General features: G+C 49.3%; 1 protein-coding gene across 4 annotated transcripts; it reads left to right on the forward strand.

The window, feature by feature from the left end:
* Positions 1 to 56: 56 nt before the first annotated feature.
* LOC117741116 (histone demethylase UTY-like) lies at positions 57 to 23,014 on the forward strand. 4 transcript variants are annotated; one of them, XM_034547891.1, is made up of 31 exons: positions 57 to 1,074; positions 1,215 to 1,278; positions 4,635 to 4,743; positions 4,990 to 5,039; positions 5,426 to 5,484; positions 6,100 to 6,220; positions 6,529 to 6,583; positions 7,637 to 7,671; positions 8,292 to 8,385; positions 8,469 to 8,595; positions 9,034 to 9,132; positions 9,310 to 9,529; positions 10,992 to 11,129; positions 13,158 to 13,283; positions 13,426 to 13,497; positions 13,602 to 13,709; positions 14,052 to 14,441; positions 14,817 to 15,652; positions 16,659 to 16,788; positions 16,927 to 17,032; positions 17,141 to 17,346; positions 17,463 to 17,518; positions 17,634 to 17,708; positions 17,798 to 17,946; positions 18,036 to 18,150; positions 18,236 to 18,423; positions 18,739 to 18,880; positions 18,988 to 19,114; positions 19,570 to 19,740; positions 22,329 to 22,481; positions 22,919 to 23,014. In XM_034547891.1, exons 1-31 carry the CDS (start codon positions 896 to 898, stop codon positions 22,958 to 22,960), a joined length of 4,542 nt encoding a protein of 1,513 aa, XP_034403782.1. In that variant the 5' UTR covers positions 57 to 895; the 3' UTR covers positions 22,961 to 23,014. The 4 variants fall into 4 exon arrangements, with proteins under 4 accessions (XP_034403782.1, XP_034403792.1, XP_034403801.1 ...); XM_034547901.1 differs by lacking the exons at positions 22,329 to 22,481; positions 22,919 to 23,014 and adding an exon at positions 20,271 to 20,493 and having other exon boundaries at positions 57 to 1,083; XM_034547910.1 differs by lacking the exons at positions 22,329 to 22,481; positions 22,919 to 23,014 and adding an exon at positions 20,271 to 20,493.
* Positions 23,015 to 23,406: the final 392 nt, after the last annotated feature.

Genomic DNA, 23,406 nt, shown 5'->3' on the forward strand with positions numbered 1-23,406 from the left:
TCCTAAACCACGCCTACACCGTGATGCTCGCGCCACGTCAGTTAAATGCTTTTGATCTCGCCCGATCGGGCACAGCAATTTAGCAGCGTTATTGCTTATTAAAATGTTTAGTTTTTTTGCTGCAACTTTTTTTATTCGACCGAGAAAGATGGTGAAAAAATTGTGATGGACAATTTGGAAAGTGCAAACTGGGGCCAAATGGTGTGGAAGGACTCTGAAGGAGTGATGCATTGCAGTCCTCGTTTAACCAGCCTGTAAAAGGGAAAACGGTCCACTGACAGCCAAGTGTTCATACATATTACTGAATGGGAGATGATATTTTATCAGGTGGAAATGATTGCATTACTCAGGAAAAGTAAGATATTTACATATTTTATTGCACACATATTAAACACGAGTTCAAAGAACACACTGTTTTAAATGTGTTGAATAACCGTGGTATTAAATACGAAGGGTTTGAGGAGGGGGGGAAAAAACGAATATTTAAGATTAAAGAACGATATAGCAGGGAAGTCATATGGTGGGATGGGGACGCTCCTATTGGCGGAGGAGGGGAGAGAGGGCGTGGCTTGAGCGGCGCGTGGGATCGCTTGGGTGACACAATTATAACAACTTTATCTTCGCGGCCGAAACGCATTTTTATTGTCAAATTCTCACATCCTGGATACTGTACTCCGTTGTTCGCATTTCAAATAGCGCCACAATATCACTTTGTGATGAAAAATGTGACGTTTGAGGAGCTACCCGGAGCGCGCGCCTGTCCCCCCCGAAAGGATTTACTATATCGAATCGCATCTTTTCATCCTGGGAAAAAGTTTTTGATCATTTTGTTTCCTTTGGTTTTTCTTCTTTGATTCGGCGGAGCGAGCCGTTCGTCCCCGCGTCACGATTTTCCATGCAATCGTGCGGCGTGTCTGTCGCCGTCGCTGCCTGCGCTGCTGCTCGGAGTCTCGGCTCGGCTTCTTCTGGTGGTGATGAGGGAAAGAAAATGGCGTCGGGAAAAGCGAGTGAAACAGAGGAGGACTTTCCGACACTGACAGCCCCGGAGAGGGACAGTTTGGCCGCGATCGACAGGTCGGAACGGTAGCCCCGTGCACTCACGCAGACGCACACTCTGAAAAATAATTGTTTTATCCCCTTTGCATGTCGACAGTGTGTCCCGAGCCGCTCTGCGAGTGATTCTGAGCCGCCTATGTTGTCTTCTCGCTTTGCAGCTCACTGTTTGGATTTCAGAAGCTTCATGAAGATGGCGCCAGAACGAAGGCCCTGTTGATGAAGGTAGTCGAATCTAACCTGGATGTCTTTTTTTTACAGCCGAGCTTGGCACCCGTATCCCCCCACCCACCCGTGGATTTACTCCCAACCTTGCAAGCTAGCGTGCACGGGGACGCATTTGCCCTCAAAGTAGGGGAGCCAGTGTGGACGCGGAGTGGCCCACTCGCTGAGGAGACCAAGGGCCCTCTATTAGCCACTCGGCTAGCTCGCTAGTTAGCTGCTCTCACCCTGCACCTGCGGCTGCTCGGCCACGATACACTGATAGCCAAGTGTGCCTCTCTTGGTGTACCGGCCCCCCATTAACGTCAACATATGTCGGTGTTTGTTGTGCAACCGCCCTTTCCCCTGTTAGCTGCACAGCTAACGTTATTCCCTGCCGCGTATCCCTGTGCACTTGTGTAATTGTACCACCACCAGCATACACCACACCGTCGTCACGTTTTGTGTGTGTGTGTGTGTGTGTGTGCGTGCGTGTGTGTGTGTGTAGCACATTGGTGACTTGAAACGTTGCACTCAAAGTTGTCGCGCGGGGGGAAAAGGGTGGTCGCTAGAAGCTTTTGTTTTATTGGAAACGTTATAACGCCGCTATAAACTCCGAAGTCTGGCTGCAACTGTTATACTGTTGGTGGAAGTAACGGCGTGTAGCCTCCTTCGGGGTGCACCAAATAACAGCTCGCCCCCTTCACGTTGTGCCCGTAGCGTGTGTCTTTAGCCACGTTATGTGAGGGTTCGGTTTGTTTTGTGACATTGCACCGCTCCACGACATGTACTCCAGGACGTATTCCCCCCCCCCCCCCCCCCCACCCCCTTTTTTTTTTTAAAAAGAAAACATATTTTTAATCGTTAGGAGTCCGAGTTGACAAACGTTACAAGTAAACGTTAATGGCTGGCCGCCTGTCCAAGATGGCGGGACACGGCGGAGTGACACCGATAGCTATATAAGCCATTTGATTTGAACGTACAGCTCCGGGTCGTTTGCGTGTAGCCGGAGTGCGTCTCAAGTGTCCTCCCGGGTCTCTGCTCCTCTGGAGAGACGTGTCCCCCTCGCCGACCCAGGTGGTGTCGGCGTCCTTTTGTTTACAGTTTTCATTCCCCCCCCCACCACCACCACCACCACCACCATGTTCGGCTCTGCATGTGCTCTCGGGCTGGCAAGCTACACGTTAAACAAGACTCCGTCTACTTGTAGGGAACACACTGCTGGGCTTACCAAGAGCAACCTCTGCCCCTCCTTCCTTCTCTATCTTGTGAATGTAATCTTGAACGGTGGATGATGTATAGAGAAGATGGTGTTGACAGCTCGTTGTTTGAGAGGGGAGGGGGGGGGGGGGGGGACCGCGGATCTGCTCGCTAGGTGGTGTGGGATATCTAGGAAGTGTGACTGTACTCATCCAGCGTTAGCTGCTGCACAGAAGCCTCTGGTTGGCCCCCACTTGCTGGGGGATATTTGACAGTGTGCAACGCAATCGGGGCATCGGGCTGGAATTGAACTGTTCAGTCCCCGTGTTCAAAGTAGAAGAAGCTCGTCATTTATTTATTTCCGAGTCGAATTTTTTAGAAGCGCTGCAATGGTTTAACACACACTTTGTTGCCCCCGTGAAGCGTGCCACCCTGTAGAACTGCTGTGGTGTCGGAAGAAGTGCATGTTTTTTTTTGCAGGGTTATTTTGTGTCCTCCTCAATGCAGTTAGTTGGTGACGGTGGTGGTTCTGGTCTCAGTAATGTTGGACTCTGTCTTAAGACAGATGCCCCTCCATACTTTTTTTGCGCGTCGAAGGTGACCCCCGGTCAGACGTGTCATGTCGCCTGACATTTGAACTTTTGTTAACAGGGGGGGGATTGTTAATTTAAATGTCTGCGAAAATGCGCTCGATCTCCACCTCCAATGCAGCTGCAAGGGGAAACCGGTTGCCAAGTCGTGTCTTGTGCAGAGCTCCAGGTCAACTTCCACGTGCAGAGCTCCAGGTCAACTTCCACGTGCAGAGTTCACATGGGGAAAGGAAGGCGAGAGCCCATATTGTATGCTAATGAGTTTGGGTTTTGAGAGGGAGAGAGAAATGTGTTGCACCCATTGTGGACAGCAGACCCAGAGAAAATAGACCATCAAATGATACGGATGCTTTCTATTCCCCCTATCGGCTAAGAAGCCATCAGTTGTTGGTGCCATGCATGGTTTTCTTGTGCACCCCCTCAAAACAAACATGGCAAATTAATCAGAACGGGGCCCTCACGAACGATCAACCTCAACATCGGCTGGTGCTTTTCCGAGTTGCGTCGCCACGCTGTCGCGTCATCTGCGCGCCGACGACCGTGGGTTTACGACGTTTCTGACAGAACTAGGCTGCCGTTTTTCCGCCTCCGGTAACTAGGTGGCAATTGCACAAATTGGAGCCGACTAGATTGGCACTGTGGCGCTCGTCTGCAGCGAGGAGAGTTTGAGTTTCATGGTCGGGGATGGGGACGACGACTGGTGCCGTTTTTTTTTTCTTCTTTTGGTTGAAGTTTGCGTGTGTGCCGGGGTTTCCAAAAGACACGCCTGTCGGGTATTTTGAACGCTCTTGCGTTTGCCCTTGACTAAGGCGCTGCGCTGTGGCTGACCTCGGCTGACCTCGGCTCACTAGTTAAGAGAGTTCATTTGCAGAGGGTTTCTTTTCTTCTTTCCGCTGGGAATATTAAAGTGTAACTTAGAATCTTTCGAGAGAGCGCTGGTAAACAATTTAAGCATAAACACGTTGCCCCCCTGCAGAGTTGACTCCATGATGTGTTTACGTAATGGTCCGGTATAGTCGGAAATACAGCTGTTCAACTCCTGATCTCTCCCCCCTGTACTGTACTCTATCTACTGTGCTTCGTCCAGCACCTTCTTGTCCGTGAGTGTAGCTGCTGTTCTTTATGACAGCTGGGCTAATTTATTGAATCAACGATGATTCCCTGTTTTTCCTGTCAACGGGCAAAATGGCCCTTTAACTTACCTAAGATCTGCGTGTGAATCCAGCTCCGAGGCAGCAGCTACTCTTTTTTTTCTTCTTTTTTTTTGTGTTGAAAATATATTTTATTTTATCGCTTTTTTTTTTTTTATCAGGCCAGAAAGATCTATAATGGAAGTTTTGTAAAAAGCAAAAGAAACGCCTGAAGCATAAGTCCTTATCTGCAGCAAACCTCATTCCAGTTAGTTAGGGCTGATATTTATCTGCAGAAAAGAATGCGAGTCCACACTTGGCCAGAATTAAGGGAGCTGACGTCGGCCATGCTGTGACTTTCAAAAGTTGTGAATGTGAATTTTATCTCTCTAGTGTGCATGTTCTGACACTCACACGAGAGACATTTAATTTCATTTATTTATTGCGTTCTCCCCAAAAGGCCGTTCGCTGCTATGATTCGCTCATCCTTAAGGCCGAGGGCAAAGTGGAGCCGGAGTTATTCTGCCAGCTCGGCCACTTCAACCTCCTCCTGGAGGATTACCCGAAAGGTGAGTAAGCTCTCCTCCTCACACACGCCATCCCGCTCAAGCGGTTCGGCGAGTCATGCTCTGCTCGCACGTTTTGTTGTTGTTGTTGTTGTTGTTGTCGTCCGGAGAGTATGAGCCTCCGGAGACGGCTCAGTTCCAGGCGGACATAAATGCTGACTGTCCACTCTTTTCTCTGTGGTGTTGTGGTGACATTGATAAATTCTCAAGCTTCCCTTTTTCCTTTTTTTCTTTAAAAAAAATTTGCAGCATTGTCGGCATACCAGAGGTACTACAGTTTACAGTCGGACTACTGGAAAGTAAGCGATGTACACACACACACACACACACACACACACACACGCTTTCTCATTCACTTCTTTTCCACTCCACATGGTCTCTGTTTGGTTGCACGTTGGCGTAAAATGCGGTTTCAGGTTTTGCGTCTGAGTCATTTTGCGACTCCTTTTCTGTTTGGTCGACACTTTGCGGAGCGATTGACAGCTAGTAGTAGTAGTTGTTGTTGTTGTTTTCCTTCCAATCACTGAACCCTGCAGCTGCACGGTTATGTCAATATGTTTTTTGTTTTTTTTCAGAGACCTTTTTTTGAATACATTGGGATTTGTAAATCTGTATGATCAGTGTTTTTTTGTTGTATTGTAGCTATTTGTCATAACGACCTTGCGCCTCTCTCCATCCCACCCAGAATGCTGCCTTTCTGTATGGCCTGGGAATGGTCTACTTCCACTATAATGCCTTTCAGTGGTGAGTACCAACTGTCTTTTTATATATTTGCATAAACACAGACCTCTTCTCCTGGAAGCGCAGCGACGACTCTCTCTCTTGAATAACACCACTTTGAAGTGGAACTGCAAAGGCTTATTTTTTATTTTTTTATTTTAATGGGGGCAAAAACCCTGCACGCGATCACAGGGTTGTAGCCTGTGTGACGTGTTCATGTGTTTGTTGCAAGCTGGGGAGAAAAAAAACCCGTGTGTGTGAAGCTGTCCTATGTTGTTTCCATGGTGACCACAACCACAGAGGAATCCGCGAGTGTAAATCTCTGAACCGATGAGAAGAAGAAAAAAAAGAGCGTCAAGAAGACACAAGAGTCAGCAAATGCAGCTATTGTTCTCGACGGCTGCGGGCAACATGCAAATTCAGTATTTTGAAAGAACCCCGAGGACTTCCTGCTCGCCTGCTCCTTTTTAATTTTTTATTCGACTATTTTCCTTATAGCAAGCACCTTCACCCGCAGACCGACGGACAAAAGGACATTTCATATGCGTTTCCCCCCCCCCCCCCCCCCCGTCTGTACATTTTAATGTACTGCCCTTTCTCCTCCTCCTCCTCACCGTGTTCTCCGTTGGGTCCCCGCAGGGCGATCAAAGCATTCCAGGAGGTGCTGTACATTGACCCAGGTTTCTCCCGGGCCAAGGAGATCCACCTACGCCTGGGTCTCATGTTCAAGGTCAACACCGACTATGAGTCAAGCCTAAAGGTCGGTGAAAAAAAAGCTTTAATGATGCACGTTCCGTTAATCTCGAGACTTGTGAAGCCATTCGATTTTAATTTCCACGAAGCAGCAAAAAAGAAGAATGCTTAAGAACCGTTTGTGAAGATAATTAAATAGAGAAACGTTTAACCCAGTTTGCGAGGTGGCTTCACATTACAACTATGTAATTAATTCATTATGAGGCACATGCGGGAAGTGTTAAGAGTTATTATCAAGCGCATTTTTATGCATCAAGATTAGAGTGAGTGTGTGTGTGTGTGTGTACTGATTTCTATCCGTGTTCTCTCTCTCAGCATTTTCAGCTGGCTTTGATTGACTCCAACCCCTGCACTTTGTCCAAAGCTGAAAGTAAGCACCTTTTTTAAAAATGTATTTATCTCACATGTTTATTTATTTATTTATTGACTTATTAATAAGAAACAACAAGAAGTCGCGAAAATAGGCCTACACACGCCAGGGCATTTTTTAATTTGTATTATCTTTCGTGCTTTTATTTTATTTCATATTTATTTTGAACATCAATGTATTTCCGTATATGTATTCCGCACAGTTTCATCGTTACACCTTTTTAAATAGGCATCAGACAAAATCTGACATACATGGAAAGCAAAGATGGCAAACTTTATTAGTTCTTTCAACCTCTGCAAACTCCTCACCCTTTCACAATAAGAGCCTTGCATATCTTACTGTTTTGCCGGGAAGGAACTCAAATTCCCTCAGAGCATCGGCAAAAGGAAACCCGATTTAGATGACTGTACAGTAGCTCGGGGGCTGTCCAGCAGTTTGGATGTTTATCATGTGATGCACAGCTCACAACATCAATGGGATGGGAAGATGCCCGCCGACCTGGAGACCAGCAGCAAGGGAACTCAAACATCTCGTTGTGTTCACTGTTGGATTATGTTCAGCTGTTGGAGGGGTTCAGCACTAGAATCATTTGATATACCGCTGTCATCCCCCCCCCCCCGGTACCTGTTACCATGACAACATCTACATTTGAATATTTTTTTGCACCAGCGTTTGCCTTTTCCTCTCTGTACACTTCCCCCACACTCACTCACTTACACACACAGACGTAGCAAGGGCAGCCCCCGTCTTTCTTCCCCTTGCTTTCTCTCTCTCTCTCTTTCTCTCTCCCTCCATCTGCTGAGAGTCACTCAGGCAGTTTAGATCAGACACTGCAGCGCTCCAGACAAAGGAAGGTGCCGCCAGGAGCACAGCCACCTATCTGGTCCGTTACACTCAACGTAGACGGGCAACCTTGGCTTTCTGACGCCTATTTATTGACAACGTGACACTTCAAAGACTTGGGAGTAGGGCAGGGGGGGCAAGACGAGGACTATCTCTCCTCTTAAATAACCTCTACCTGTCATCATGTTTCCTCTTCTTTTCCTTTTACAGTTCAGTTCCACATCGCTCATTTGTATGAGATTCAGGTGAGTGCTTGCTTTTTTAAAATTTAATTTAATGTATTGATTCTCCCAAGGACACGAGACATTCCGTTTGGTTTTCTGTCATTTATAACTGAGCAAATCTGTGTTGATTGAATGTAACGGCTCATAACTCTCTGGCAGCACTGTGAAACCACAGGGTGCCTGAATGCAGAGGGAAAGCCCTTTTTTTTTTAACCAGGTGCTGACACAGTTTGAGGAGGGAGCAGGGCGCATGAGTGGGTGGCATGAGGGAGGGGATGGGAGATTACTCTCAGCCGATCTGTCGGGGTTGCCACGGAAACAAGAAAGTCCCCCCCCCCCCCCCCCCTCTTTTGTATGCTGGTGGTCTCCCCTCTCTGGTTCTGCTGGTTTCAGTGGAGAAGTACAGTAGCGCGACTGAAACGCGTTGGGTTACTTGTGCTGTGTCAGAACCCAGCGCTCCGGTGGGAGGGGCTTACTGTAGGCTGGTTGGAGGGGGGTGCCTTGGGGGAAAGTCACAGATTTTCAGTTTCAATCCTTGATGTTGTCACCGTTTTGTAATTTGCGTGTTGTTATTCCCCCCCTGTCCTGTTTTTCCTCCTATTTTGACTGTTATTCCTAACCCCTCCCCTCCTCTGATCCAGAAGAGATACCGGGCTGCCAAGGAGGCTTACGAGAGCCTTCTGCAGACGGAGGAACTTCCTGCACAGGTGAAGGCCACTACCCTGCAGCAGCTAGGTAAGCACGTGCACAGAACCACGTATTCTTTCTTTCGCCGTACGAGTATTTGGTAGTTGATTTAATACGAGTCAACTCTACAGGCTGGATGCATCACACGGTGGAGCAGCTCGGGGACAGAGCCAGCAGGGACAGCTATGCCATCCAGTGTTTGCAGAAATCTCTGGAGGCCGACCCCAACTCTGGACAGACCTGGTACTTCCTTGGCAGGTACGTCACCGCACACACATTCACGACTCCAGCAGTCGGGATGATGAAAACCTGATTGTGAAGTGTGTAACTGGTGAAGACGATGACTCGGATGTTTTTGGTACTGAATCCCCACTGTGTCATGGCGTAATTGCGTTTGCTTGGTCTCGCTCCGGACTTTAGAAAGCTTGTTCTGAATTACCTCCAGGCGCTGAAACACCGTGACCGTAAAGATACGACGCCTTTCCTAAAATAATTGGAACTCCCAGTGCTAATGTTCAGCGTTAGCCAGACTCCCATTGAGATTTAAAACGCTCTGTCGCGTGCGGTTGTCTGGGAGGGGAAAGTTCAAAATGAGAATAAAGTGCTGCATGTGTGAGTTGCTTGACTCGCGTCCTGTTACATGAATGTTTTCTGTGTGTTGTGGCGCGACGCTCACAGCCTCTGTGTCTCTTGCAGGTGCTACTCTAGTATTGGGAAGGTCCAGGACGCTTTCATCTCCTATCGGCAATCCATAGACAAATCGGAGGCCAGTGCAGATACCTGGTGCTCTATAGGGTAAGGGTCCACTTGTTCAGCGTGGTGCTATCGATGCCTAAGAATATGTGTGTGTGTGTGTGTGTGTGTGTGTGTGTGTGTGTGGGTGCATGAATGCAAGCCACTGTTGTTGCTCATCTCTCCTCTCCATCTTCATCATCAATTCCTCCTCGTCGCTCTCTCTCCCTCCCCCCCCAGGGTGTTGTACCAGCAGCAGAACCAGCCCATGGACGCCCTGCAGGCCTACATCTGCGCCGTGCAGCTGGACCACAGCCACGCCGCCGCTTGGATGGACTTGGGCACGCTGTACGAGTCCTGCAACCAGCCGCACGACGCCATCAAGTGCTACATCAACGCCACGCGCAGCAAGGGCTGCACCAACACCACCGCGCTGACGCACCGCATCAAATGCCTGCAGGTGGGTGGGGAGGGGGGAGGGCGGGCAAAGCGAGGAGGCGCCCGTGCGATCGCCGTTTGGATGCAGCGCCGGTTCGATAACCCTTTGTGTGACGAGGGCGATTTGAAGAAGGATGTGCGGCGCACCGGCGCACGCTCACACACACACACACACACACACACACACACGCTGCCAGCGTGTATATCATTTTCTAAAAGTAGGGATGTCCCCTTGAGGCCAGTAAGTTTTTCATTATGGCCAATTTTTCCGCTGCGTCACAGCGTTCCCACTAAATTGTTTGTAGTGCCGCTGGTATGAAAGCAAGTCCCTCGCTGTCTAATTGTCTTTAATTGAAAGCGCAGCCGTTTTTATTTCCTTCACGTTCTCCGCGGGTCACTCGTTCCCCAGCGCTGTTGCTTTCCCGTGTTTTGCTCAACTTGTCGTACAAACGGAGATTGATATGGAAGCAGATACAGATCCATTATAAAAATGGTGCCCGGATCGCTAATTTAACCAAAAAGCTGCCTCGTGTATGTATGTATGTGTGTTTGTGTGTCTGAGATGTTGTGTGCAATTAGTGCCACAACATGTAGACAGAGAAAGGAGGAACAAAACCCACTAACACAACTCTGAGACTCCAAATGCAACCTAAAAACGCATGCTGGGAACTACTCAAAGATCTTCTCCGGTGCAAGCCGATGGTTGCCTCCCTGAGCAGCAGCAGCAGCCGCCGCCTCTTTTTCTGAGGGAGCTAAGAATGGGCCTTGTCACTGTCTCCTCTCCTTCCTTTTGCTGCTCTTTGCAAGCATCCCTATGCAGCCACAGACCTGAAACCCTGAAGGGTGGGGAGGGGGGAACCTGAAACTGAATCCAATATCCAGAATAGTTGTTTTGTGCAGCGTAAAATAATGGAAAGAGGAAAAATACACTTGATCACCCGTAAGGAATAATTCCTTTTTTTTAAATTTTTTTATTATAAGGATAATTTGTCTTTTTAGATTGATACGTGGGGAAGCCCATGATAGCCAGTCCACACAACAGATTTATTGACCGGGGGTGCTGACCATCCCCATGTCTCATGTGTTGATCTGTCCATCTATAATTTTTCGTCCAGGCGATGTCATTGTCCTTTACATATGCATGAAGGAATGTGGCATTTCCACCCCGTTACGTTGGCCTAAATCCACGGCATTAAGACGAGCTCAGCGCTTTGTTTTAATGGAATTGTTGACTGTCTGGGATTACCGTTACTGAATGTCATCCAAGTGCCTCCTCGCGTGGTCGATGGCACACGTTTGCATATCGTATCCCGCCTAGTGTCACTTGTGTTTTATAACCGTATCTATTTATCCATTGCTGATCATTTCCTTGTTTTGAGGTCATCGTTTATTTTTCTCCTTCCAAAAAAAAAAAAAAGCCTTGTGTTTTTTATTTTTTATTTCAATTTTTTTTTGTTTTTTCACGTCGTTTTCCATTCCCCTAGGCTCAGTTGAGTAACCCCCAGCTCAGTAGCCCCCAGGGTAAAAGTAAAATGCTCCCTCTTATTGAGGAGGCATGGAGTCTGCCAATCCCAGCTGAGCTAACCTCCAGGCAGGGAGGCCTGAGCAGTCCACCACAGCAGGTGAGAGACCAGATAGAGCAACTACCCCACCCCACCGCTCTCCTACTTTCTCCTCTCCCCCCTCCTCCCCCCCCCACCCCTTTTGACTGAGTGCACACTCAGACACGTAGCCACGCAGTCGCAGCGTACGCACAGACACACCTGTGGGTCAGCACATGCGCATGCGCCGTTGTCCACACTGATGGGTAACGCTTGAGCTAAACTCCGCCTTCCACACTGTGTGTGTGTGTGTGAATGCAGATGTCTAAAGAAGCCAACAACAACAAAAAACTAAACGACAAACAAAAAAACAGCGTTTTATTTATCTTGCACTCCCATTGGAGGCCTTTTTGACTTGTAAACACGCTGCTTCTGCTTCATGGGTTGAATTGAGCGGATAAGTCCAGCGTCATGGCTGCTTTATGGCATCTGCTTATTTGGAACGAGGAGGGGTCCGGCCAAGTGTTACCCAGTCCTGCAACCCCCCCTCCCCCTTCTTTTTCTTTTTTCTTCTCCACCGCACAGTAGCCACTCGGCTTCACCGCTCACGTCAAGTAAAGCCTAACCCCCACGACCCCCCTCTCTCAAAAAAAAATGTAAATAAATTCAACAAAGCTCTTGTGCAGGCTTTTGTTCAATCTTTCCTCATTTGATTTCTCCTATTAATCCTGTTTTTTTTTTTTATTAATCAAATGTGGTATTCAGGATTCCCCCCCCCCCCCCCACCCCCATCCTGCCCCACCAACCCCCTGCAGTTCATTTACAAATCCAACCTGCACCGCACTGCTGTTTGATCCTAATCTGCTTTGGTTTAGACTGAGAGAGATTGCCTTTCTGAACAGATTAAAGTGTTTCTAACAAATTCTCACACTCTAACATTGGGCCTTTTTTTGGGGGCTTTTGACCCTTTCCCCCCCCCCCCCCCCCCCTCTTCCCATAGTGTGATCGGTGAGGTCGTGCTGTCGTAGAGTAACCCCCCCCCCCCCCCCTTTCAGCTTCCCATTGGCTCTGTCCACTCTTCCTCCCCCTTTTTCAGTAGTTGACCGTAGATGTCCTGCAGCTGCTCACAGAGCTGCTCCCCCCTTCCCCCCCCAGCGACGCCCCCTAGTTTTTCATCACCACTCACTCACTCATGCTCATCACAACGGTCCGACGCGAGTAGCTCTGTTGTGTGTGTGTGTGTGTGTGTGTGTGTGTGTGCGACCGCTGTTGTGTCACCGACTTGCATTGGAATACGTTGGTTTATCGGCTTTGACTTGGTGAGAGTCAAATCCCTGTGAGACCTATTCCAGTGTGAATGCGTTTTGGAGTGAGGGGGTGGCCTTCAATGGGTCAGATGGGGACATTTTTGTAATGCAATATTAGCTCGAGATATTAAGATGGGTTTTGCTGGGGATATTTTTTCTTTTTTTTCTTCCAATCTTAAGTTCCGGTGTCCGCTGTTTTTAGAGCAACGGGGAGGTTTTGTTGAGCTAAATTCCCGGGGGTCACATCTGGCTCATAGGCTCCCTCGGAAGGTAACGGTAAGGCTGCCGCCGTGCGCAATGTGTTGTGACCTTTCGCTTTCAAAGGTCGAATCATGCTGTCGTGCCCACACACACACACACACACACACACACACACACACACACACACACACACACACAGCTGCAAAAAGACAACATGGAATTGCTGTATTAAAAATCATTAGGACCACTTGGAGGGCTGCTGGCGTCATTGGGTAACGCAGTGGCGATGCAGCACCTTCAGATACACAGATGTTGTTATTGCTCTACGTGTCCTGCTTGATTGTTTACGTGCAGAATCACAGAATTGCTCTCTTTTTTTGTTTTCTCTCTCTCCTCTTCTGATTATCCATCCCTTGCTTTTGCTTTTGCACTTTGACCTCTTTACACCTGCCGTGTCTTAATAAACGTTGTTTTTTTTTTTTTTTTTGCTTTTTTACCTCCACCCCCGCCCCGTCCTCCGTGGCCTTTATGTCCCTTCCATTCACGTTCTTTTCCTCCTCGCTTCGGTCTGCACGCGCTCCCGCCATCCCCTCCCCTCCAGGCTTGTAAGCCCAATCACAATGCAGAGGGCGGGGGTCAGTCTCTGCCCCCTCACGTGGGCCCGCTGGGCCAGGCTGAGGACCAGACCTGCCCTGCCAAGAGGAGGCGAGCCTCCAGCCCCACCAAGGTAAATGACCACAGAGACGCCATTATTGAGCTGCAGCCTTCCTCTTGTAATGGCGACAGGCGTGCCGGTAGATCTGGACTGGGTCCTTTTAGTTAGATCTTCTGCACCTTACATGTCGTGCATGATTTCACTTGTTTTTCAGGGTGATTCATGGGTCAGTAACCCACCACAGCAGCCAGTTCCCAACTGGTACCTCTCCCCGCAGAAATTACAGGTCAGTCCTATCTTTTGTCTCCTATTTGACTTCATGCACAAATCTCCACTTTTTTTATTATTATTTTTTTTGCAAACTCTTTTTATCTGCTGTCCGTCTTCAAGGCGCTGGAACAGTTGCGGAGTAACCGGGCCAGCCTGAAGCCCCCACAGCTTCAGATGCTGGGGCAACTGGAGGCTCAGTTCGCCATGATGCAGCAGCACCAGCACCAGGTAAAAAAAAAAAACCTTCCTAAAAAAACTATTTTACATTCAAATGCATACCCGTGCACAACATGTTCTCTTGAGCACGTGTACGCGTGAAGAGCAACCATTGTGCCATTTTGTTACATTTTCCCACAGCTGGGAAGATAAAGGCTTAAATTATAATTGTTCAAACAATTAACCGGCTAATCCGGCATTTGTAAATGATGATGATGATGAGTATTCATGTGAATGTCGGTTATTGTTCCTGAAACGGACTCCAGGTTTAACAAACGCGAGGACGCTCATTTTCCGTCCGTGATGGCGTTTAAGCTGTGTTGTCTTGTGGCTGTCGCCCTCTCCGTTTTCTAGATGAGACAGAATGCCTCAGGAGCCCCGGCGCGCCCCTCGCTCCCCAACGGCCCCACCACCGCCGGCAACTCCCTCCCCTCCCCCAACCCCAGCCTCCACCCCACCCGGCCCCACCTGGGACCCCACCGGCCCCTCTGCCCGCCGCAGCCGCTGGCCAACGGGCCCGTGGGGCCTGGGCCACACGGACACTCGGACGCCCTCCCCGCGGGCGACAGTAGTAACAGTAGTAATAATCAGCCGGGGCCCGCGGCCACGGGACCCAACGGAGACGTGCCTTACCTGCATCCCGCCGGCGGCGGCGGCGACGCAGCACTGCTACCTCACACCTGCACAAGCGCACAAACACAGGACGCCGCGCCGCGCCAGGCCCTGCACCTAAACTCCTCTCAGGTTGGGCCCTCGCTCCCCCGTTTCATCTTTTCTCTTTGTCTGCTGCTCAGATTAGAAATGGAAATATAATTTTGCTTCATCCTACTGACCTACTTGACTCCATCAAGTGTCATCTGTGAAATCCCTCCCACGGGGCTCTAAATGAATGCATGCAATGATTCTTACACACTTGCCTCGTGCCGAGCCAAGATATTCACGCCCACATGTAAGAATAGAAATGGGTTGGGCTCCCAACTATTATTGACCTTGATCCACACGAGGATCCTCAGGTACTTTACCTGGCAAATAAAATGTTGTGAGCCCAGTAACTTCCTTACTAATTACATAAATTGCTTCCTGCTTCCCGTGTAACACTTGCTCTGTTCTTCCTCCCAGGGGCTTCAGAAGGGTTGTGTTCCACACGCGACAGGCTCCAGTAGTGAGGGGACCCTCTCTCACCCCCAGACCCCCAACTCCTCCATCGCCCCCGTGCACCCCAACAATCAGGTTGGACATTCCACGATCGCCCCGTCGCCGCGACAGCAGGCCCACAACCACCTCCCGTCCCCGCCCTCCCTCCCCCACCCCTCTACCTCAGGTGGAGCAGCACCCGGTGCGTCCGCTACCAAAGATAGCAACGGCGCGGCAGCCCTCGCCGCCGCGTCCCTCGGCAACGGGGCCGCCAAGGGCAAGGCGCCGTCGCCGAGGACGCCCGTCGACGGCCTGGCCAATCACGTACACTCGGGGGGCGACAAAGGGGCAGAGGGTGGCGAGAAGCCGAGCCTTAGCGCAGACAATCCTAGACTATCTGCCCTGCTGGCAGGGGGGAAGGGCCCCGCGGAGGGCGAGGCGGTGGAGTCCCACAAGAAAGTCAACAACATCCACCCGGCCGTCTTGCCCTCCACCCCCCACGCACAGGGCAGCTCGGCTGCCTCCTCGCCCATCTCTGCCATATCCACCGCCACGCCCTCGCCCAAGTCCTCGGAACACACCCAGACCGGCGCCCACAGCCCCGCCACCTCCGCCGCCACGTCCACTGCGCCGGCCGTCAACGGCAACGGCAAGGGGGGCATCTCAGAGGACTCGCAAAGCCCGCTGAAGGCCGAGCCGCCCACCGGCACCAGTCTCAAAGCTACGCCTCCACACGGACACGGCTCCTCCTCCTCCTCCTCCTCCTCGTCATCCTCGATATCCATCTACCCCAGCTCCACGGACGTGCTGAAGGCCTGCAGGTGAGACTGAAATCCCCCCGCCCCGTGTGCCGCGCCCTGCGGATGCATCGGCCCTGTTTAATTCCTCTGTTGGCAGGAATGACGGTCTTGGGAAGGAAGCCGCGGCGCTGACAAAAGCAAGATAACGCCGAGTCCAGCTGTAGCGGGGCTTTAGGAGCTCCACCAGTGTGGCAAATTCTCTTTTCTTTTTTTTTTTTTAACATCCTACAGTTTAGTGTCGAGCGGGGGTTTCCAGATCTAAAACTGCGTTGAGTGTTAGTCTTGATTAGTGGAAATGGGCGGCTGCCTCAGCTTGTACATGAGGCCTGATAATGTGTGCATTTGCTAAGAAATGCAGTAATGTCACGTTGCATGCAACATTTGAAGACTGCTGTGTTCCGCAACTGTACAGAGTTTTTATTTTGTTATCCTGGATAGAAAAGATGACTACTGTTTTTAATATATTTCTAGCATGTTTGTTTTAATGTTGTGGGCCTGAAGTTTGGTACCTTTTGGTTTGTGAGCTGTGTCGTTGTGTCGTTAAGGCTTTCGCACTGTGTTCAGAGAGGGGAGGGGGGGGGGGAGGGATCAGTTGAGCGGTGTTGTTTGTGTTGAAGATTGCCTCCCCCCAGTGGAATTCCCGAGCAACTACACCACCAAAGGCAAACAATTATGTAACCGTAAACAACACCGAAGGCTATTGGGCAGTCTTGTTGCCATGCAGATATTATTTAGCACAGATTATTCAGTGGCATATTCCTTAGAGTCTGCCAAGGAACCCCCACCCCTCCTTCTACACATAATTTGTCAAATGTGGCGCGTCGCCCTGCATGTCGTTTATTATCCAGGAAAATGGACCGCTGAGAATGGATTTAGTTATGGATGCTTCTTCCGATCAAAGGTGTCGTTCCTCTTGTCGGTTGCCTTCTGGCTCATCTGTGTTGCTCCCACCGTAAAGACATTGTTCTGCATTGTGTGTGTGTGTGTGTGTGTGTGTGTGTGTATGTGTGTGTGTGTGCGTGCGCAGAAACCTGGGGAGGAACGGCCTCTCCAACAGCAGCATCCTCCTCGACAAGTGCCCCCCGCCCCGGCTGCCCCCTCCACCCTCACCAGCCCTGCCCAAAGACAAGCTCAACCCCCCCACGCCCAGCATCTATGTGAGTATCACCCGAAGACGCCTGCAAGCGTTTTTGAACGTCCCGTTCGTGTTGACCTGATTAGTCTTGTTCATTAAAGCAGGTGGTCGTAGTGCTATTTGATATCCTTTAACTTCCTGTTTCCTGTCTGTGGACCAGCTGGAGAACAAGAGGGACGCTTTCTTCCCCCCACTGCACCAGTTCTGCACAAACCCCTCCAACCCCGTCACTGTCATCAGAGGACTGGCGGGAGCACTCAAACTGGGTAAATGCTTTCTTCGACAGCGTGGTAGAAATGTATATCCATCGCAAAAGACCCTCCGTGTTCTCTTTTTTTAATATATTCTCCTGGGTGTATGTTCTCCCCACGCAGACTTGGGCCTGTTCTCCACGAAGACGCTGGTGGACGCGAACCCGGAGCACCTGGTGGAGGTCTGGACGCAGCTCTCGCAGCCCGCTGACGAGAACTGGGACCCGGCCGGCACCAAGAAAATGTGGCGCTGCGAAAGCGCCCGCGCCCACACCACCATCGCCAAATACGCCCAGTATCAGGCTGCTTCCTTCCAGGAGTCCCTACGGGTCAGTTGTGCTTCCTCTGGCCTTCCAATGAAACCAAACCTTGTTTTGCCGTCTATGGCTACCGGTAGCGTGCAGCTGGCTTCATGTGTTGTTGTTTTTTCCCTTGTTGTTTTCAGGAGGAGAATGAGAAGAAGGCCCTAAAGGAGCCCTCGGACACAGAGCCAGCAGAGAGGTACCAAATGGTTTCCTTTTTTTAAAAGTTGGGTGCACGAGTTGAGTTGGCATCATTTGAAATGTACTGGGGGCATTGAACGTGTCTCATTGTAGATTAATTTGTGTGTCTTCAGTGTCGCACGCAAAAGAAGGGGACCCCTGAAGCACATCAAGTTCGGAACCAACATCGACGTGTCGGACGAGAGAAAGTGAGTACGGATCTGGATTCGTTGCCTTTTTTTAGGACGCTTTGGAAACACTTTTTATGACAACTCGTTCCCTCCCCCTTCCCCTCCAGGTGGAAGCAGCAGCTCCAGGAGCTCAGCAAACTGCCGGCCTTCGCTCGCGTCGTATCAGCCGGCAACCTGCTGAGCCACGTGGGCCACACCATCCTGGGCATGAACACCGTCCAGCTCTACATGAAGGTCCCCGGGAGCCGGATAGCAGGTCTGCACGCAAACCTCCTTCCAGGTGACAAATGAGCGCCACCGTTTTGTGCCTCCCCTGTTTCAAAGAGGTCTTGTCCCCCGCACCAGGTCACCAGGAGCACAATAACTTCTGTGCCGTCAACATCAACATCGGACCGGGAGACTGCGAGTGGTTTGCGGTGCCGGAGCCCTACTGGGGAGTAATGAGCAACTTCTGTGAAAAGTAAGCCGGACAGGTTTAAAAGATAAAGAGGTGCCGCACGGTAAAACCAAACCCTCATCCCCTCGATTCCTGTATTCAACCCCAGAAACAACATCAACTTCCTGATGGGCTCGTGGTGGCCCAACCTGGAGGACCTGTACGAGGCCGACGTGCCCGTCTACCGGTTCATCCAGCGCCCCGGCGACCTGGTGTGGCTCAACACCGGCACCGTCCACTGGGTGCAGGCCATCGGCTGGTGCAACAACATCGCCTGGAACGTCGGCCCGCTCACCGGTACGCCCCACACACACACACACACACCGTTTTTTACGACGCTCATGTCAAGAAACGTCATTTGTCTTGTATTAGAGAAATGATGTCTGATACGGTGACCTTTTTACTGTGATATTTGGAGTTCTTCTCTGCCGATCGGTGCCCTTTTTAGTTGATTACCCGCAGTTTGATTCCCTGTCTATGCATTTTTTTAAATTTATTTTAATGCCGGCACGAACACACTTCCATAATAACCGGTGCACCTGTTTTTAAGCTGCCCGCATAATTATGTCAAGTAATGTCAAGTTCTTTTTTTTTTCTTTTTTTTTTTTTCAGCCCACCAGTACAAGCTGGCTGTTGAGCGCTACGAGTGGAACAAGCTCCAGAGTGTCAAGTCCATGGTTCCCATGGTGCACCTCTCCTGGAACATGGCCCGCAACATCAAAGTGTCCGACCACAAGCTGTTCGAGATGATCAAGTGAGTCCCCCCCCCCCCGCTCGGCAGTTTGTTTGCATTAGTCTTTTTTTTTTTTAAATGTTATTATTTTCATTTTTTTGGTTTAAACGTGCCCCGATGTGTCGTAGGTACTGCCTGCTGCGGACGCTGAAGCAGTGCCAGTGGGTGAAGGAGGCCCTGGCGACAGCCGGCAAGGAAACGGTGCTGAGGCCGAGGACCAGGGACGAGCCGGCCCACTACTGCACCATCTGTGAGGTCAGTAGGCGCACGCGGCTCCCACTTATTTCTGGTGTGGAATTAAAAATGCGTCGCCGAGTTCTTGACATTTTGTTTTTTTGTTTTTTTTGGGACGACGTAGGAGGAAAAGAACCGACTCCCTTTTTTTTAAATTTTGCGCTAATTAAAGGCCACACTAATGGGTTTAATTTGAAGGCAGGGCCGTCGGCTGTTTCGCTGTAATTGTGGCCACGTCCAATTTAAATGTCGGCCCGTCATTGCGTCCTGGAAATTGTTCTGTTATTCACCGACTGTGGAGCAGCTCCAGGCGTTTGTCTCCCGGATGACATCATCGCTGCTCGGATTAATAGATCAAAGCGCCGTCACAATATAATAGGAGTGGCACCGCTCGGTTGGCGCCGCCCCCTCACGTGCGTGCGTGTGTGCGTGTGTGTGTGTGTGTGTTTGTGTGTGTGTGTGTGTGCGCTCTGCAGGTGGAGGTGTTCAACCTGCTGTTTGTGCGCCGCGAGCTCCTGACCAAGAAGCAGCACGTGGTCCACTGCCAGGACTGCGCCAGGAAAGGCAGCGCCACGCTGGACAACTTCGTGGCGCTGGAGCAGCACAGGATGGAGGACCTGATGCAGGTCTACGACCAGTTCACATTAGTAAGTCCCCCAGACCGAGGGAGGGCGGGGGGGAGGGCGGGACTAGAGGCGCTCGTTTCTTCCTTCAAAACCGAAGGGAAATTCCAGTACATGTATTAGTTTATCTGAATCAAAAATATTCAATTGGCCAATAAACCAGTTTACTCGACGTGTGTTTTTAATTTTTTTTTGATTTGAGAGATAATTTAAAAAAAAGAAAAAACAGTACTAATGTTTCCACTTGACACCAGGTTTCCTGTGACTGCTTTTAACTTGCCTTTTAACAGATACAACAAACAAGGAGACAGGGGTGTTATATAAGAAAAAAGGTGACGGGTGTTTTTCCTCTTGAAAGTTTTCCTGCTGAGCATGCACTTTGTACGCATGTGGAAGTTGTGTTTCCCTGTTTCCTGCCACATAATTCAAGTGAACGTATAGAAACGTAGACGTCTTGGTGAAAGGAATACAGACTGTGGTGTTGACGGAGGCTTCCGGGCTGACGAATTCCAGTCCTTTATTAATTCCCCCTCGTATTTCCTCTTCCTCCGCAGGCCCCTCCTCTTCACTCATCTTCATCTTGACATTAGGTGACCCCCCCCCCCCTCCCTCTTTCTTCTTCTTCTTCTTCTTCTTCGTCTTCTGCCGTGGAACCCATTCACAGGAACTCGTATTAAGAATAAAAATGAAACGGAACGAACGAACATCTACATGCGCGGACCATTTCTGATATTCAGGAAAGCCAAGGCCGTCTCTCCACCCCGCCCCCCTCCCCCACCCCCCACCCATTATGGCTGGTCTCCATAGCGACGGCCGGAGGCTGAGGCGGCCCGAGTGCGTCTGTCTATGCAACCTGTTTTTTTTTTTTTTGAAGTGCTGGGGCCTGGCCCTTCCAGAGGGGGGCGCCACCGAGCTCGCTGTCGGGGACTCGTTTCTCCCTTCCCCTCCCAGCCCCTCTAGTGACAATGGTTCAGCCCTGTTTTAATGGAGGACTTAATCAAAAAACGGTTGGGAACCGGGGGAGGAGTGGGATTCTTGATGCGTGATTTAAATAAAAAAAATTGTTTTGTAGATACTTGTTAATTGTCACGACTGGCCACACCACCCGTAAAAGACTACTGACTTGACAAGCGTTCTCTCTTTCTCTCCATCCCTCCCTCCCTCATCTTTATGTTTTCTATTCTGGTAACAGGAGGAAATGTTGGCTTTGATTTATAGAATTTCCCCAAAAATTATGTTCAGTTTACCCTTCTAAGGAGCACTAGCCTAACTGGTCTTTTTCTATGGTAGATAGTCATTTTAAGACTCTTTGGACAGCAAAATCTCCCAAAAAATTTGTAATGTGAAGAGTTACGGTGATTTCCTTTTTTGTTTTTCTTTGTTTTGTTTTTTTTTACAGCTTTTATGTTTTACATTTTGTCTTGTTCTTTTCAAAACTATGACGTTTTGTTTGTTTCTAGGTTAAAAAAAAAAGGAAAAAAATGTAGAAAAAAAAAACAACTTACTAGCCAAGTCACAAAGAGAATGGGTTGCACATAGACTTATGGAATAAAGTTTAATTTGTGATTTTGTTATGTTTCTAATCTTGATGTAAATTTACACTATTTATAAATACATATTTATTGCTTGAAAATATTTGTTGATGGAATGCTGTTATTTTTTTCCAGAGTACCTGCCATTTAAATTGAAGGAGTTTTGTCATTTTAACACGACTCCTCTTACATTTTCTATATATAAATAAAAATTGCTTAGCAAGCATTGTACAGAAACGGACATTTAAAAATTGTTTTATTGTTTGAAGAATGTTTTATGAGTCAATAAACACAACGTTGTCAAATTATCCATGCTTTTCTTCGGCTCCTCAAACGTACCACAATAATTCATAATCCTTTGGCATCATATAGAGACGATACAAAACAATAGGGGGAAAACAGGCTTGTAGAACATGGACATTGATGTGAGTGAAGGCCTGAAACCCAGCAGACAATGTAGCTGTACACTGACACACAGAATCCTACACTGAATGCCAGGTCCAGAACTTACCCCGTGTCTCAAAATGTTTTTTTTTATTTATTGATAATAAAGTTCACCCATACAGTCGAGCATTTGCTCCTTCGGAGGCTTTTTTTCTCCTCGCAGTGTTCAAGACTTTTCTTTTGAAATTTCAAACGCCGTGTGGTAGAAGAAAAAAATGTGTGTGTGTGTGTGATACAAGTGGAAAACCGCCATTGAGAAGGGACTCCAAATGTGTCCTACGGCGCATCTGAAAACGTGAAAAAGAGAGCTGCTGTGGAAATGGCGTGCCCTGCCAGCAGAGACCCAGTAGCCAGATGTAGCTGCTGCCAGCCCCACAGGATCTACACTGACTACTGAGCAACCGCTGGGCGCCCTGTGGCTCTGCAGCTCCTGGTTCGGGAGCCAAAATGGCCACACGGCTGCAACGTTTCAGAAGGGCTCGTACAGTAAATCGATAACCAAATAATAGAGACATTTACAACAACAACAAGAAAAAAAAAGATTACAGGCTGGAGGTGCATGCGTTTAAGAAGCTCAACAGTCGTTTTTTCCCCTCCTCTCCTTTTCTTTGCCCTTTTTTTTTTTTTTTTTTTTAGAGTTTACGGTGCCTCCGCTCCCCCGCCGGAACCAAGATGGCCGTCTGTTGCGGCGACCATTTTGCCTGCCGCAGATGGACGCTTCCACCGTCCTTTTCCTGGAGTGTCCCATCTGCTGTTTGTCCTGAAGAAGAAGAAAAAAAGACACCGGAGGTGAGAATCAGTTTTATTATAAGAGACGTTTGACTGTCAAACTGCCCATATGATAACAACATATTTTTTTTAAAAATGTAAACGACCAAAGTTGGGAAATTTAAGAATCCAACATTTTATATTCCACAGCTGAACGTGGTCATAATGTGGGTTTAAAGTGTGTACTTGTCTTTTCTTTTACACAACAAGTGCGGGCTATAAAAAAGAAGGAAAAAAAGAAGCTATATCGTGATTCTAGGAAACGAGATGCCAGTTTTAGAACAGGAAGTGTTCATCAGTTAAGAAGATTAAGACTTCCTGTTGGCTGTCTGAAACGACAAAGACAGGAAACTTGAGTTCTGCCATACAGTGACAATAGTGCCGTGTGTTTAAGAGAGACGGGGGAAGGGGGGGGGGGGGGCGCCCTATCTCACGCTAAAGCTCTGTCATCGCACTAGGTGTTCAATGGGGGCCGTTCCCAAAGAGTCGACCCAGTCTGACTCCTCCCTGTTTGTCTCCCACCTATATCCTCTGTGAGGTCTGGCAGTGATCCAGCAGAGAGGTATGTGAACTTTGCTTGGCCCAGACCCCAACCCCCCCCCCCCCCCTTTAAATCCAGACCTCCTAACAATGTCTCCCTGTGTCGCAGTGTGGGGGGGGGTGGGGGAGAGAGAGAGAAGGAGTTAAACCAGCAGTGTGTGATCAATGCCCTATGTCCCCAACCCCCACCCCCACCCTTCGTCCCCCCACCTCTCCTTCCTTCCTGTTCCCTCCGTCCCTGCTCTGGCGTTTCAGCCTTTGTGAGAAACAGACAGGTGGCCATGACTGCTAATTTAAACCGGTCCGATTGTCTCGTGCCTGCGTTTCCCACAGCTATGTATAGAGGCCTGCAGTAAAGCAAGTGGGTCACACACACACACACACACACACACACACACACACACTG

Source organism: Cyclopterus lumpus, chromosome 2 (genome assembly GCF_009769545.1).
Source record: "Cyclopterus lumpus isolate fCycLum1 chromosome 2, fCycLum1.pri, whole genome shotgun sequence".
NCBI classification, from domain to species: Eukaryota; Metazoa; Chordata; class Actinopteri; order Perciformes; family Cyclopteridae; genus Cyclopterus; species Cyclopterus lumpus.